Genomic DNA, 15,864 nt, shown 5'->3' with positions numbered 1-15,864 from the left:
TATTTTTTTGTGTACATTAACCATACCCAAGGGTGTGTCTGTAAATTCTTCTTCATCAAGGTTAACATGCACTTTCTCCGCTCAGCAGAGGATTTCTGAAAAAATTTAGACGAGGTGCCGATGCTCGATTAGTGTTGCTTCAACGCATCTGACTGTCTCTTCCACTTCCAGCGATTTCTTTCCCGGAGGGCTAAGGGCGAACTCTATCGGATGGCGTTGGCTGGGCGTCTCAGACCTGCTTTTTCTCTAGTCAAGGGGGTTCTGAGAACAGGACCGATTTTGACTCAGAGATTGGGTCCCCAGTTTACATCCGGAAATCCTAGCGTTTCTAGTTCCGAGGTAAAAGACTTATGCTTTTTATTGATTTCAGTTTCAAATGTTTTTCCGAGCTCAAATCTGTTGTCAGCGTTGCCGTGATGGTCGATTAGATGGCAACCCATTTCGTTCATTTAGGAAAGCAATTGGAGATATAAATGTGCCCATTTTGCTTGAATGGCAAGCTCTTCGATTGATCCATGTATATTTTTTTCGCTGCATCAGACTGAGTGATGAATATCTGGTCGGTAGTACATTTTTCATTGGATTCCTTATCTAGGAGTGAATGTCGTTCTCGATCACATTGTTCCACTGGTTTTCACCTTAGGTTCTCTCTCATTTTTTCCTGTTGTTTCTCTTTCGTTTGTTATTTGTATCTATTTTATGGTCTGTTGGGTTGGTTACTCAATGCTGATTATATTTGAATCGCCAAACAATCATGTGGTTTATAAACCTTACCATTTGAATTCCCTATTTACAGTTCTCAAGGAATTATGCCACTGCTGCGGAACCCAAGGATCAGAAGGTTAAGGTAAAAATACTTCTGAACTTTCTCTGGATGGATTTATCTGTTGGTCATTTTAAGCTGAATACATATTCTTTTGGGTCATTTATGGTTTGTCGCCTTAGTGCCATCGTCTGGGCTTGTCTAGTATAAGGCGTGTATGTAGAAAAATTCACGAAAAGGAAATCAAATTGTAGAATAAAACAACAACAATCACTATTTGTGTTTGTAAGTTATGAAACCACCTTCTTCACTTCTGGTTTTCTTAAGTTTCTGAACTGTTCTTATGTAACTGAGCTATTCATAGAGAATAACTAACAAAATAAAAAATTTGGTTGAGAAGGGGAAAGAAGATATGTGGAGGCAAAAGGATAGTATTTGTCCTAAAAATGCTATAAAAATACAATAGACAGTGGCTCTGTGATTGCCAGTTGCAAGTTAGCTAGTATTTGCTCCAAATATGTACATCTGTGAACAGATTTGATTGTAATACTTTATTCCTTCTTTCATTTGAACGTTCAATTTGAGTTGCTCAAAGGGGAAAATGAGAAAGAACTTTGATTTGTGGACACTGTCCTAGTTTTTATGTGGAGGCAAAAGGATAGTATTTGTCCTAAAAATGCTATAAAAATACAATAGACAGTGGCTCTGTGATTGCCAGTTGCAAGTTAGCTAGTATTTGCTCCAAATATGTACATCTGTGAACAGATTTGATTGTCATACTTTATTCCTTCTTTCATTTGAACGTTCAATTTGAGTTGCTCAAAGGGGAAAATGAGAAAGAACTTTGATTTGTGGACACTGTCCTAGTTTTTATGGTTTCTTAAAAGTGTGTGCTTTCATTCTTTCTATACTTGTGGAGGTCTGATTGTTTGTGAACTACATTACTATGTTAGACACTTCATTCAAAGCACTTTGTTTCTTTAATATCATACTACAGCAGTGAATATCATTTCCACTTCTGCTGAAAACACAAGGTACATTTTAGTGTAGATTTTATTCTATGTCAGTGGAACATGTGCCACGAAGATTCAGGTGCTTAAATCCTATTTGAGTAACAGAAATCTCAGTATGCATTTTCTTATGAATGATAATTTGCATTTGACACCGTGGAAACTATGTCCAACAGTAGTCATTCATATTTATAATACGCTAAGCATAGGTTAGGTTTTATTTTATGTTTTATTTTTATTTTTCAGGACTATTTTTGGAGAAATTACTTTTTTCCAGTTTTGTATCACAGCTGTTATTTTGAAGATTATGGAACGTTGCATATGTAGTCGAGGATGATGGAGTGCAGAGGCTTATATTAACAGTCTAAACACAAGAATGTGAAGATAAAAAAGAATGCACTTGTTTCATTAATTTGCTGATAGGAAATTCATAAGTGAGACAAATTGAGGATCAATTCTGATGTGCAGATGAATGAAAAAATTATAACGGACCTATGAGGTTTTTTCCTTTTTTCATTTATGTATTTTTGTATAGACAAGACACTAGGTAACTCGGTCAAGACAAGTTGGAGAAAAAAGCTCTCAATACAACTGTTAAGACTCTTTATTAAAGCAGCTCAAGATAACCAAGATGAAGAAAAGAAACTCATGAATGATGCGCCCTAATGTAAAGTTACCTTTACAGGTCTTGGCGATAAATATAATGCTGAGGCTGCTGACTGGTATCTTGAAAAATCTCTAAAATCTGGATGGGCCCAGCATGGAGACCCACTATAATTTTTTGTTCATGTTTTCTCTTCCCAGAGTTGGTGGATGTGTACAGCTTCTCAAGGGGCCTGTTCTTGGAGTGGAAATGGCAAAATCAATCAGATATAACCTTAGGGAAACTTGGGGAACAATTCCGGATCATCATCCCTCTTATGACAGCCTTTTTCCCGATTGACTTGGTGTTTAGAGAACAACTCTAGTTAAGCGTAGCAAATATTCAAAGTGATAAGTATTGCAGAGCAGTGTAAAAGAAAATGAACATCTATCATTCGAACTGGCTTGTGACTTGTGAGTATTTTCAGCTTATCCCGTTGGGTGAGCTGGTTGTGATAATTCTGTTTTCAATTGGCAGCCATGTTTTCGAAATAGTATATTTTTTAAATTATTGTGATAGTTATTTTTTTATAAAGACCATGGGAAGCAGATTCATTACCCTAGATGTCCACTAAGGGGGATAAATTGTTTTCTTTTTAAAAATAACGAGGGTGGATTGTTAATATCACTGAACACCAGTAGAATGATTTATTTAGGATCTGTCAAACTCTTCCATTTCCAAATCTTCATGTTGCATTGTTGTTCTAAGGCAGGTCATGTCAAATATATCAATTATAGCAGTTGGCCTGTGAACTTATAACCTGATGCCTTTGGGTATTTCTTGGACTATCCCCTTAGATTAGTAACTGTATGGCAATGCCTTGGCTCATAAAGAGGCTTCCAACAGTTCTTTGTTGTGGGAAGTTGTATCCACTTCATCTGTGGATTTTTTTTTTCTATGTTTTTTTGTGGAAATGGTATAGGTTTTATTTATAGAAGAAAAAGTACAAAGTACATGATATAAGGGGACATTTTCCTTCATTACTGAGGAAAAGAGTTCCCAAAGGCAGGCTGCTTATGCAAACATCCTCTTTGGCTAGCTGATCTGACAAACTATTAGCTTCTTGAGGAAGATGTTTACAATCAATTGTCCATGAATTAGTAAGGTCTAATATTCCATCAAATATATAACCCTATATTCAAAGAGGTACCTTTTTTTTTTTTTTTTTTTTTGGAATCCCAGACATTTGCTGAATCTCTATTTGACAATAGAGGTCCTGAGAATTTTTTAGCAAATAGTCTCAGACCATTCAGAAGACCCTGAGTTTCAGCTTTGGATGTGTCAAAACTCAAAATGACCAAGGGCTCTATGAAGCGAAGCCATATGGAACCATGATGATCTCTAATTCTTCCACCAAAACCAGCAGGACCAGGGTTCCTCAAGGAAGAGCTGTCAAGTTTAGTTTTAGCTAGCTCTGGGGAGGGAGTCCCAGGTAGGGAGGATGGGGGTGACTGAAGCTGAGAGTTGATTATAGTTCTCTGGTGACTTCTTATAATTGAACTAGGAAAGGGAGGCATTTGCTGGAGTGAAGATGTCCATGAGAGGATAAAGTGGATTGTCATTTCAATGGAGGCCACTGAGCTGTGCTTGCGCACAAAAGTTTTCTTATTTCTCTCTAGCCAGATGTTCTAGAAACTGTTGTCATTGCTGATTTCTTTTTGTTATTTGTAACTTCTTTGTTTTTGTGCTTCTCTTATCTATTCCTTTTCTGGTCTTTTTGGGCCCTCTTTATATCTTTGTCATTATTATATTTCAGCTGACTTCATAAAAAAATTCAGGAAAATAGAGTTATGAACTTGTTATATAAGCTGCGATGTTTCAACTTATAATTTATCTGAGAGAAGCATTACTAATGTTTGGCATCTATGTAAGGGTTGATAATTTTGTTTTACATTCTCCTTTTGACGGCTCACTTGAGAGAAAATATTCTTGCTTGTTTCTTATGCCATAGGAAATGCTCAACTCACAAATATAAGATGTGATGGATCAATGCTATGAATATATGTCTTGGTTCTGGCTTACACTAATTTTTCAGGTACCTCTCACACTGTTTGGAGTATCTGGGAACTATGCCTCTGCTTTGTTCATTGCTTCATCTAAAGCCAATATGTTAGACAAAATTGAATCTGAGATTCTTGACATTGTTGAGGCTTCCAAGAAAAGTCCTTTGTTTTCACAGTTCATAAAGGATTTGTCAGTCCCTGCGGGGACCAGAGTGAAGGCTGTTCAAGAGATCTTTTCTGAAGCTGGATTTTCTGATATCGCAAAGAATTTCTTGGGTAAGTGTCATGTGATTATGTTGACATTTAAATATTTGCTCTGACATAGTTCTGGCTATTTTTTAGCATATTAGCTGATGACACATTATTGCTACTTTGCTCCTATCTGTTGATAGCCATAGTAATGTATAGAACCAATAATATTGGTCGAGTACCTGACAAAATTGATAAGAAATCTCATCTTGTGAATGTGAACTGTGCTATGAGGATTTTGTAACCAATATTTTATCCTCAGTGAAATTGATTTATGCTGCCATGAAAAACTCTTCATAGTCTTTTTATTGACTGAAAGGTGAATACAACTGCTTAATGACAGTCAAAGTACATCATGCAATCTAATTTAATTGCTTGTAATGTTCTAGAAAGTCCATGATCCATTTTGATATTATTATGATGAACAGTTCAAAAAAATAATATTTTTTTGAATCTTGGCAAAAAATTCTATTAAAAGATTAACAAAAACCCGCAAGAGCTAATTAAAACAAATTAAAAGTGTTAAAAAGTAGATAATTTATAAGAACAACATAGGAATAACTAGAGGCCGTCTATAGGTGTGATGCCATTGAAACAGCTAGCTGTGGATATGTAATTCCTCCTTTGCCAAGGATCCGTTACTGAGTTTGCTGGCTGGTGTACATGTTGCCATGCTACCTGAAGTGGAGCAGTGAAGTCCATAATTTGAAGAAGGTACCTATCAAACTGCCGTGGAGGATCAGCTGTGCCTTTTCCCAAGAGATTACAGCCATACAGTCACCTTCAATAATCAATGGCTGATTATAGTGCAGTAGGTATAGCTGAAGGCCTTCAAGCACTGCCGTGATTTCAGCCATTGTTTAGTCCACTACTCCAAGTTGTCCTGGGAATGTTATCAAAATATGTCTGTCATGATTTTTAACACTTGTCCCTATTCTACCTGGTCCAGGCTAACCATGTGAAGTCTCACCAAAATTAAGTTTGAGATGACCAAGTGGTGAAGCTGTCCATGCCTTCATTTGTTGTGCATGGCTTGGAGAACAGATGAAAATGTGTCTCCAATTTAACCTCAAAGTAGCTCTAGTATAGTTTTTGAATTCATCGCAAAGCCGAGCCCAGTAGAGTATACGATGAATAGATTTTTCAAATGCTGCCTCCAGTATACGGGAAATACCCAATCATTCCTTTCTAATTAAAGTGTCCATATTAGTACAGCACCTGCTATTTTCCATAGAGGTTTTCCTAGATTTGGTAGAGGAAAATAGCAAATCTCAGCAATCCATTCTTTGTGGAAAAAAATTGAAATTCCAAAAAAACTAGCATAGGATAACCAGGTTTTAGTAGCCAAAGGAGCAATGTAGAAATAAGTGATCAATGGACTTCTCACAATCACAAAATCTACAATTAAGTAATGTTGGTGGGAGCCCTTTCAACAAAGTTGGTCATAGTTCTGAATTTTACCCTTTATAGTACACAGAAATGCTTTAACTTTTGTTGGTGCAATGAGTTTCCAAGCCTTTTGAGTGTTGATGAGATGTCTTCAACTCATGGTCCTGAAGACAATAATAAGATGAAGGAACTTAAAATATTCCAGATGAAATCAGCAATCCAAACAATTTTGTCAAATGACTGCAACATTAAAACTAATCTATTGAACTCATCAGATATCAACTATCAGCGATCAGGTTTTTGTTCCAAACACCAATTTCAGTAGACCAGTGATCTAGATTCCATAACAGAGAATAACAATGGAAATTCTTGGATGGGTGCTTGATCTCCAATCCATCAATCCTGCCAAAATTAATTGATACTCTAGTTCTCAGCCCAAATTTGATAAGTCCTTAATTGATTGATTTCCCAGTTCTCACCCCAAATTTGGTAAGTCCTTTTTATGTTCTCAAATCTGAACAAAGAGCACGCCAAGGCACCAAGAGTTGGGCTGACTCAATCACAAATCTCCAAAGCCATTTCCAAATTCCACTGTGAGGGAGAGATTTGAATGATAAGTTTAAGGCTTGGGGTCTGAAAAGTACTTCCTCTGTTTATAAGTTGCTGAAGTATAGAGTGTTTCAATTTCTTGAATATTCAGAATCTTTTGGCCATCATTTCCAGTATTTTTATATCATTGCTCTTCTGTGAGTCAAGGCAATGGCACAAAAGAACTTTGTATTTCCATCTCCCTTCTTAAGCCACCTATACCTGGGTCTTTGTTTCCACTAGATTCTCTCTTGATAAATGAGTGTCTCATATTCAACTTTCTGCTTCTCATGATGATCAGAATCAGCATGAGACAATGGAAAGGCTTCTTCTAGAGCATCCAAATCAGAAATCCATTGTAAGCTATCCTGTTGTGTTTTAAAATACCCAGAATAAATTAACGTGCTCCCTTTAAGTTTCTATTTGAGACATTTTAGTTTTGCAGCAAATTGTTTTTGAGGAGAACCCATCACAACGATATCTTGACACCATGAATCCAGCAAACTAATAAAGTTATTGTCATCTACGCATGCTACGTCAAATCTGACAGGAACAGGTCCCCTGGACGGTTCAGTACAATCCAGCAAAAAGGGGTGGTGATCGGAAGCGGGATGTGACAATGTCTTACAAACAGAGGCTGAGAATTGACTGAGCCAACTACAATTTGCTAAAAAAACGATCAAGTTGAAGAGAATAAGTGGTGATTGACCATTTGTCCATGCTAATTGAGAACCCAGTAATGGGGTTTGCGCTAAAAGACAATTTTTTTTTTGAAAATGATGTATATATTAACAAAGAGAATTACAAAGAACCCAAGGGCATATCCCTGACAACAAGAGATTGAAAAGTTGCTCCCGACTTGGCAAGCACATCTACTGCCAAGTTAGCAGATCTCAGAATGTGAGACCAAATACAAGAAAATTGAGAGGCAATTTCAAGAATTTGCCGAACAGAATCCCAATGGTGCCACAAGGGGGAGGATGCATATTCGCACCAACCAATTACCACCTTTGAGTCCCATTCAACGTGAAGAGGACCACTATAATTGTCTCTGAAAACGCGGAGCCTATTGAGAAGACCTTGGAGCTCAATCGTCGTTAAGTCAGCAATGCCTAACGGACCAACATACGACGGACATTGATTGCCGGAGGAATCTGAGATAACACCCCTAAAGCCAGTAATTCCAGGATTGCCAAGAGAAGAACCATCAAAAGTTAACTTAAGGAAACCATGCTCTGGGGGGGGGGGGGGGGGGGGGGGGTCCGCTCCTACATGACTAGGATCTTGGTTCCACACCGCATCTTTGCAATATTACTCCAATTCTCGCTTATGGATGAACTAGCAAAGGAGGAAAAAGACTTCTTAGTAAGGAGCCATGCTAAGATCTGGCCCGACACACGATCAACGACCCTTACTGTGGAATCACTTCTAGCATCAAAACGCTTGCGGTTACGCTCATTCCAAAGCCCCCACAGAATGAAACCAATGCAAGTGGATATCATAAGCTTTCCAAGCCCAGGAAGGGGAGACCCAATGAGCATCTTGCTGAAAGAAATCAGATCAGTTGACATACAAAATTGCAACCCAATCTTATAGAGGATGGAAGTCCACACAGTCCATGAGAAAGAGCATTGGAGCAGGATGTGATTGGCTGTTTCAACCTCAGAGTTACAGAGAGGGCAAAGAGGATCAATAGCTGGGTGTCTTCTTCTGAGCACTTCTATTGTGAGTATCTTTCCTAGGCAGGCACTCCATACAAAGAATTTTATCTTTGGCTTGGCATAAAGACACCATGAAAAGAAAATCTCATGATCCCTTTGATTTGAATGCCAACCATTGATAAAACTGTAAGCAGAGGACATGGAAAAATTTCCTCTTTTATTAGGCCACCAAATCATATTGTCAACAACTGAAGGCCTCAATCTGAAGGATTGCATACATTCCATTAACCTACTTGCCTCCAAAGCCTCAGTATCAGTTTGCGCTAAAGGCAATCATTTGTCACTGCTGCAAATCCCCTCAGTGAAGCTATAACTCTATCGGCTACAGGGTTTTTTTCATGGCAAAATTTGATTGCATTAAATTCTCCACCTATTAGCCAAGGTCCATCCTAGGAATTGACAACTGTTTTAACTCTATCCCTGAACAAACTAAATTCTTATATCTTGTTGGACCATAAAAAACATAGAAAGCCCATGGTTGAGAAGCATCCTTGGGGTGTACTCGCATACTGAAGCAACCTGATCCCTTTTGAGGATCAGAGACTGAGAAAAATGTTTTATTCCAGGTCAATAACATGCCCCCTGATGAATTCACCGGATTTTATGGTATTTCCCTGTATGATGTCTAGTAGTAAGTTTGGATTCAAGATTGCTAGTTTAGTTTCTTGTAGGAATAAAATAGGAGCTTCATATATAAGCAAAATACTATGTACTTGCTGCTCGTTTGGCAAAAAATTGCCTAGACCCCTTACGTTGGAAATTAAGATCTTCATCGAACAATTTCTTCCATTCTGTTAATTCCTTTGGCTATATATCATATCACAGTTCTCCCAAATTTTTAGACAATGTCGTCTTGACTAATACCAAAATCTCCTGCAAATTTAAGAATTTTTTGCCAATTGACATCTTCAGTAGATTGTACTGGCGTTGTATTCTCATGTTGCAGATACATGTTGGATCCTAGCATCATTATTTGTGGCACAATATTCATTTTGTAGGCTAGGAGAAGTGTGAACCAGACCCCTGTTTTCATGTATTAAGTTTGTTTGCTGATGGTCTAGTGTGATGACTGAAGGGGTAGATAATTGAATGATTGTTTTTTTTTATGAGAGTGTGTTGCAATAATTGGTAGGCGGACTTGAAATTTTGGAGATCAGATAACCAGATTATGGTTTGATTCCCTCTGCTCTTCCTTAGGCCTAGTAGTAGCTAGGGGTGGGCAAGGGTCGGGTCAGGGTCGAGTTTCTCGAAACCTAAACCTGACCCCAAAGACCTCAACCAAAAAAAAAAAAAAAAAAACTGTAATGTCGAACCCGACGCAACCCGATCACTATTCCCGCAACCCCGACTCATCCCCGACCAGTCTCTACTCTGTTTTATATTCCTTTCTCATCTCCAAGGGTTGGGTTTGGGATAACCTGTCCTTGAACCAAAACCTGACGGGTTTTTTTCTTTGCCCTACCCTAATTTGCAGGGTGAAACCTGAAACCTGAACCTGGGGTTTTTGGGTTGGGTCGGATTGGGTTCCCCGTGAAACCCGATTTGATGCCCACCCCTAGTAGCAGCTTCTGGAGGATGCAATGCTCCATGTTGTTCCTCATTATGGAGTCATTGGTTGTGTGTGTTAGTGCAATCTTCCCTTGGTTGGACTGGAATATATTTTGTTCTTCTCTAGGAGGTAGAGAGATAAAGTGTAGAATTTTGTCGTGTCAGAACACTTGCTTTCAAATATGGCAAGTCCTGGGCAGCATAATTTCCGGTGCTTCGTGAAAACAAAAAGATTTGTAGTGTAGGCACTAAAGTAGGGTTCATTTTGCTGTAAGCTGTGTTTGTATGAGTTGATTTGTACTGTTGAAAAGTCATTATGCTCACTGTTGCCAGGTACCATGGTCTTTTGTTATGACAAGAAAAAAGGTCCGTCTTCATTTTATGCACAAAAGCTTGCAACCATTCTGATGTTAGGAACCTGCCCTAAGTATGTAGAAAAAAGTGAGAGAAAGTCTCACACACACAAGAAAAAGGATAAACCAAAATAAGGTTCTGGTCTCAGTATGTCCTTATCCTTTTGGTCTCTTTGATTTAGATTAAAATTCTTACACTCATAAGGATCCCTTTAAGGAAATCCAACTCTTTAAGTCTTTTTTTTTTGCTCCAAATTTTTACTCCTACTTTTTTAATAACACTTACTTTTACTACTATGACAGGACGTCCCCACATTGAAGTTGGCCCCCAATTTTTCTCTAATTACTAATTTATCCTTGGCATTATATTAGATACTCCAAAAGTCCCTAATTATAATGACAAAAATCATTATAGTCTTAAGTTTCTAACATTATTCGCCCTTGAAGAACCTCGTTTTCAAGGATCAACTATGACTAGGGATGGCATCAAGCAAAGTTGAGCTTATGTAAGCTTGGGCTCATTCGAGCTTTTACTCTTCAGCTCAAGCTTGACCCTATTGCTTAGATCACACATCGTTTTTTGAGCTCGCTCCTTTTATGGTTCCCTTCTTTCTCAAGGTGCCCATGGATGTCTAATGACACCTACGTGTATAGTGAGTCTAAATCATCTCCCCAGCATCATGACGACACCTATTGATGACATATTACAGTCCATGCACAAATTTAAACAAATAAATTCTACTTTAAAAAGATAAAGGAATTTATGGGATGTTATTTACTAGCATTTGAAGAATAAATACAATGACTGGAATAGGAGGATCAATCTTTTGGTGTACTATGAAGGATTTGTCATTGCAATATTTGTAATCTCTCTTTTCTTTTAATACAGCTTACACATCTTATTTCAAAAAATATATATATATATATTTTCTCTTATATTTAAAAGGCTTTCAACCACCTTGTTGCCTTCAATTCTCGTTGATGTTGCCAAAGAAAATACTCGAGTCATAAATCGGATAAAACTAATATTGTCTATACAAGGCAAATGACCCCAAATAAATTTACCACCACAAGAAAGTGAAATAATTAATTTGGCATCGAAATCACTTCCATACTTGCTTGAAGTTATAACTCTTTGGTGAGACTCTTGTTGTGTGACTTGTATGTCGCTGGTGTCAGGGAAGACTAGAGGTAGGAGGAAATAAAATAAAAACAAGTGAAAGAGGAATAAGAGAACGATGGGGGCCAAAGTGATGACTAATGAAGGGAGGCAAAATGCCGACGAATGGTGGGAGGACATAATGCCAACGAATGGTGGGAGGGCATAATGCCAACGAATGGTGGGAGGGCTGAATGGAGAGAAGGCTGCGGAAATTAGGGCTGAACATTGAGCCAAAAGTTTGGAGGAAAAAAAACTCGAGTCCCTTGCATCCCCTTGGTGAATTGCGGAGAAAGTAAGCCGAGAGAGAAAAACGCTATGCTTTTGAAAAGTCACACTCTCTTAAGTTATCGAGAGAGAAATTTGAAGAATGGGATTTCATGTGAGTCAAAACAATAAAAATATAGTTGCAACATTTAGAGAGTCGATTATAACATTTAATGTGAGTTAGAAATTTGAATGGGGAAATTTAATGTGGGAATTTGAATTTGAATGTGTGCATCTCATCCCTTACTTTTATTTTCTTTTGTTTTTTGAACTTATACAAATTTCATGAAAATAATGATAAAAGTATTAGATGAAAGCTAGGCTCAATGCAAGAGAGTACTCAAATACAGGCACCTTGCTTTGCAAGCTCATCAGAGATGCTGTTTGCAGCATGAGGTCTTTGCTACCAAGGAATTGGTTCTAGTGCTGAATAAGGTTGAAACTTCATCATACACCAAGCTCTCCAAGGAGGCTTGCATTTGTTTGTTGATCCAGTTGGCAATGAGGGCAGAGTAACCCTTGACAATTAGGGCCAATTTGTCCTTGTAGAAAACTAAGACTGATGAGATATTTGTTGCATTGAAAAGTAGACCAGGGGCTTTTTGGAAAAGTATAATTTGTAATAAAAAATATAGGATATTGATGACAAGCGATTCTAAGAAAGTCAGCTTTGATATCACTATTAGGAGCCTGTCCTAACTTGAGAGAGAAAAAAAGTGAGAAAAAGTCTCACACACTCAAAAACAGATAAACAAAAATATGGTTTGGGTCTAAGCATGTCCCTACCCTTGTGATCTCTTCAATTTATCAATTAGAGAAGTCTTACATTCATTAGGATCCCTTTGAGAGAAATCCAACTCTTGTTCTCATTTATTATAACTCTGACTTTAACTATGACTACAACGAGGATGTGCCCACATCAACCCCTACTCTCTCCTAATTACTGTTTTACCCTTTGAATTACATTGGATATCCCAAAGTCCCCAATTGTAAAGACTATTATACCCTTAAGTTTCTAACATCTGACCATTTGCTTTGTATTTTATATCTTTGATCCTCATGATTTATCCTCTTTAGATCATTATATATATTTGCTTTGTGGGTTCTGCAATGATTATAGGTCCATATTCCTACACTATCTATTTTGGCTAATTATAATAGACAAATTTGATCTTTCCTCTCATATACTTGTATCTGGATTTATGGCAAAAAGCTATTCTGGCTGAAAATGGGAGGCTGCAGCATGTTGAGAGTATTGCTAAGAGATTTGTGGATTTGACCATGGCACATAGAGGAGAGATGAAAGTCACTGTTACCTCTGTCATTGTAAGTTCTGATGTAGCTCTAGATTTGTTGTATTTTAACTTGTTTAACGCACACAGCATCAGTAGGTGGTAACAGGATTTTGGTTGTGTGGGGTAATATGTGCTTATTTTGACATGTATATTCCAAGAGCTGGTTTTCTCTCTCATCTTAGCCCATTTTTTTGTTCCTGTTTGTTGTGGGCCACTAGGCTGTTTTTTTATACCAAACTAGGAAGGGATGGATTCATCCAATCCTATTTGATCTCTTACTCAGTTCGCCTGTCCACATGATATTGTGCATAGAAATTTTGTTATTCCTGTGCTAAAAGAAGGAATTTGCATACTAACTTGTCATAAACTCCAAAATAAGTCTGTTGTTCTTATTAGTTGTTAGTATAATGTGGGATTAGTTCTGTATGTAATAGAAGGCTATGCACTCGTGGCTTAGTTCTTGCAGTTATTCTTAGTATTTTTTTTCTTGTGATGTGATTTATGTGTAATTGTATTTATCATGTTGATGATCTGACTTTCAAATAATTTAAAACTAATTCTAGAGAAATATTGGGTGCACCAATATGGATTCATTATTAGGATGCACTGATGTAGATATGTTTTAAGTCTCTTATTGTTGCCTTTACTGCTGAGCAAAGGAAAAAAAGTCTCCGTAGTTTATTATTATTATTATTTATTTATTTATTTTGAAGGAAGAATGGGTTTATTCAACATTCAAAAATGAAAAAATAATCCTAAAATTTAGCAAGGTTCAAATTTGGTGCTCAACAATCTAAATTTATTGATGAAGCTCCATGGCTTTTGTTGGGAGGCTGTATACATTGTGGCTGTCATAACGTGGAAAAGATATTTAATGTGTTACCTTGTACTTTTAACACCATCATGTATCTGATAGGCAGTTAAAAACTCCTAAAGTTATCTGAGAACCTCAGGTGTTAAGTTATTTCCTACTATTTTATATATGTTTCTAATGGAATCAGTGGGTATTCACAACCACTTCTAGTAGTACCGTTCTATCTTTGTGCAACTCATTATTTTGTTCTGTTCCTCTGGACAGCCACTACCTGCTCAGGAGGAAAAGGAACTGAAAGAGACATTGCAGGACGTTATTGGACAAGGCAAGACGGTGAAGCTTGAGCAGAAGGTGCTCTGTCATCTTCTTCCTTCAAAACTGTGTTATGCAACTTCTTTTAACGAACTGCGTCACTATCTGCCATAGTCTCATGAGAGTTAAGTTTTAGATTTGACTTTTGCGTAAGATCCTTAATCGGACATGGTTGCCATCCTATCTTGGGCTAGGAAGTGAGCTGTTCATTAGGTTATAATTCAATATTTGATTGAAGGATAAACGATTTCAAATGGGACTGACAATTGGGTACTTCACTATTAATCAACTACACCTCTAGTCCTGGAGGCCAGCTGGCTAAGGACATGTCACATATCTGCTAATTAACTCTTCTAAGCATCTTTTTTTGTGGGGGTTTCGATCTGTGTTTGCAGTAGGTGGAAAGTTTTCCTTTTTGCTGTTAATTATCAGTTTTTTTTTTTTTATTACTCTTCAGATTGATCCAAGCATCCTCGGAGGATTGGTGGTCGAGTTTGGGCAGAAGATCTTCGACATGTCGATCAAGACGAGAGCTAGAGAGATGGAGAAGTTCCTGAGAGGTCCAGTCAACTCTGACAACTTCCAATAGGCTTGAAGTTAATGTGAAACATGAGCCACCTAAAACTTTTCTTTGGTATTGGAAAGATGATGTTTCCTTGATTCCCCATGGACTTGCACCTCCTTAGGAGGAGGGTAAGTGGGTGGGTGGCCGATTTGAAAATAAAAATTAGAGACATTAGAAATCACTGGTTTTTATTACTTTTGCTCACTTGTCTGTTGGTTAAGAGCTCTTTGTAGAAAAGACATGTTTATTTCTACACTCAAATTTTACCCTTTTTTTTCCGTTCCTTTGGCCAGCCGTATCTTGAATCAATAAGAACATTTCCATTGTTTCTGCCTTTCATAATTCTTCTCATCTTCGTACTTTCTTAAGAGCCCTCCGCTGCTTATTTCTGCGCCAACTGATAGAGATAGTAAACATTAAAGGCTTTGTGTCCGTCACGTCGAAGATCATTCTTCAACGCCCAAATAAAGTAGCCAGGGTCGATGAATTGAATCAAAGAGGCGTACGAGTATTTATATGGATGATCAAATCTAAACTAACATGAGGAAGTAAAAGGCCTACAGGTATTTTAATGGATTCCTTGTTCTAACAACGCGACCATGACAAAGTCTGAAATTTTTTCTTCAGATCAGTCTCGTGAATATGATAAAATCTGTTTCAGATCTCTAGTAATGGTTGAGAATAATCCATCCATGAAGACTTCAATTTATTGTCTTTCTAATTTCAGCGATTTGTTTCTGTTTTTACTCGTTCGATCTCCGGTAATGGTTGCAACCTGAATGCGATTCAGCTCGGTTGCTCGCCGTCGCCGTCTCCGTCACGGTGGCCAGCTTGTAACATTTACCCACCAAATGATCATCTTCAACTGATACCAACCACATTATCATCTCCAAATTAAAAAAAAATACGGAATTGGACGTAAAGCCGGTGCTTCCTGCAGCCGTCACCATAAAGGCTCTCGTGCCGTCATGCGCCACTTTTTCCCCGGTACGAAAAGACCGTGAATGACAAGTCCCTCCATTAAAATAACCGTCCCCACTCATTTCGGAAGCTCCTCGTGCTGATTTCTGGTGAAACGAAACCCGCCGTCTCCTCTGTAATTCCTTCCACCCATTCATCTCGACTTTTTCTCACCTAATTTCATACCCATTACCCTGTCTCGGTTTCCGTATCCTTTCCGACTCA

General features: G+C 37.8%; 1 protein-coding gene across 1 annotated transcript; it reads left to right on the top strand.

Moving 5' to 3' along the window:
- Positions 1-66: 66 nt before the first annotated feature.
- Positions 67-15,041, top strand: LOC137941181 (ATP synthase subunit O, mitochondrial-like). The gene is made up of 6 exons (XM_068786485.1): positions 67-339; positions 797-847; positions 4,452-4,695; positions 12,907-13,019; positions 14,067-14,153; positions 14,572-15,041. The coding sequence occupies exons 1-6, from the start codon at positions 211-213 to the stop codon at positions 14,701-14,703; spliced, it is 756 nt and encodes a 251-aa protein (XP_068642586.1). The 5' UTR covers positions 67-210; the 3' UTR covers positions 14,704-15,041.
- The last annotated feature ends 823 nt before the right edge of the window (positions 15,042-15,864 follow it).

The sequence above is a fragment of the Aristolochia californica genome, unplaced genomic scaffold (assembly GCF_029961685.1).
Source record: "Aristolochia californica isolate CCGP_79_NKW_82.1479 unplaced genomic scaffold, dmAriCali1.0.hap1 SCAF_9, whole genome shotgun sequence".
Classification (NCBI taxonomy): domain Eukaryota; kingdom Viridiplantae; phylum Streptophyta; class Magnoliopsida; order Piperales; family Aristolochiaceae; genus Aristolochia; species Aristolochia californica.
This window is presented reverse-complemented; position numbering and strand designations above follow the sequence as displayed.

Bases quoted from the DNA above. Each gene is read 5' to 3' on its own strand.
- LOC137941181 (XM_068786485.1), top strand. From the start codon at position 211: ATGGCGTTGGCTGGGCGTCTCAGACCTGCTTTTTCTCTAGTCAAGGGG. The intron at 4,696-12,906 runs GTAAGTGTCATG...TATGGCAAAAAG, and splicing joins TATCGCAAAGAATTTCTTGG to CTATTCTGGCTGAAAATGGG. The intron at 13,020-14,066 runs GTAAGTTCTGAT...TCCTCTGGACAG, and splicing joins TCACTGTTACCTCTGTCATT to CCACTACCTGCTCAGGAGGA.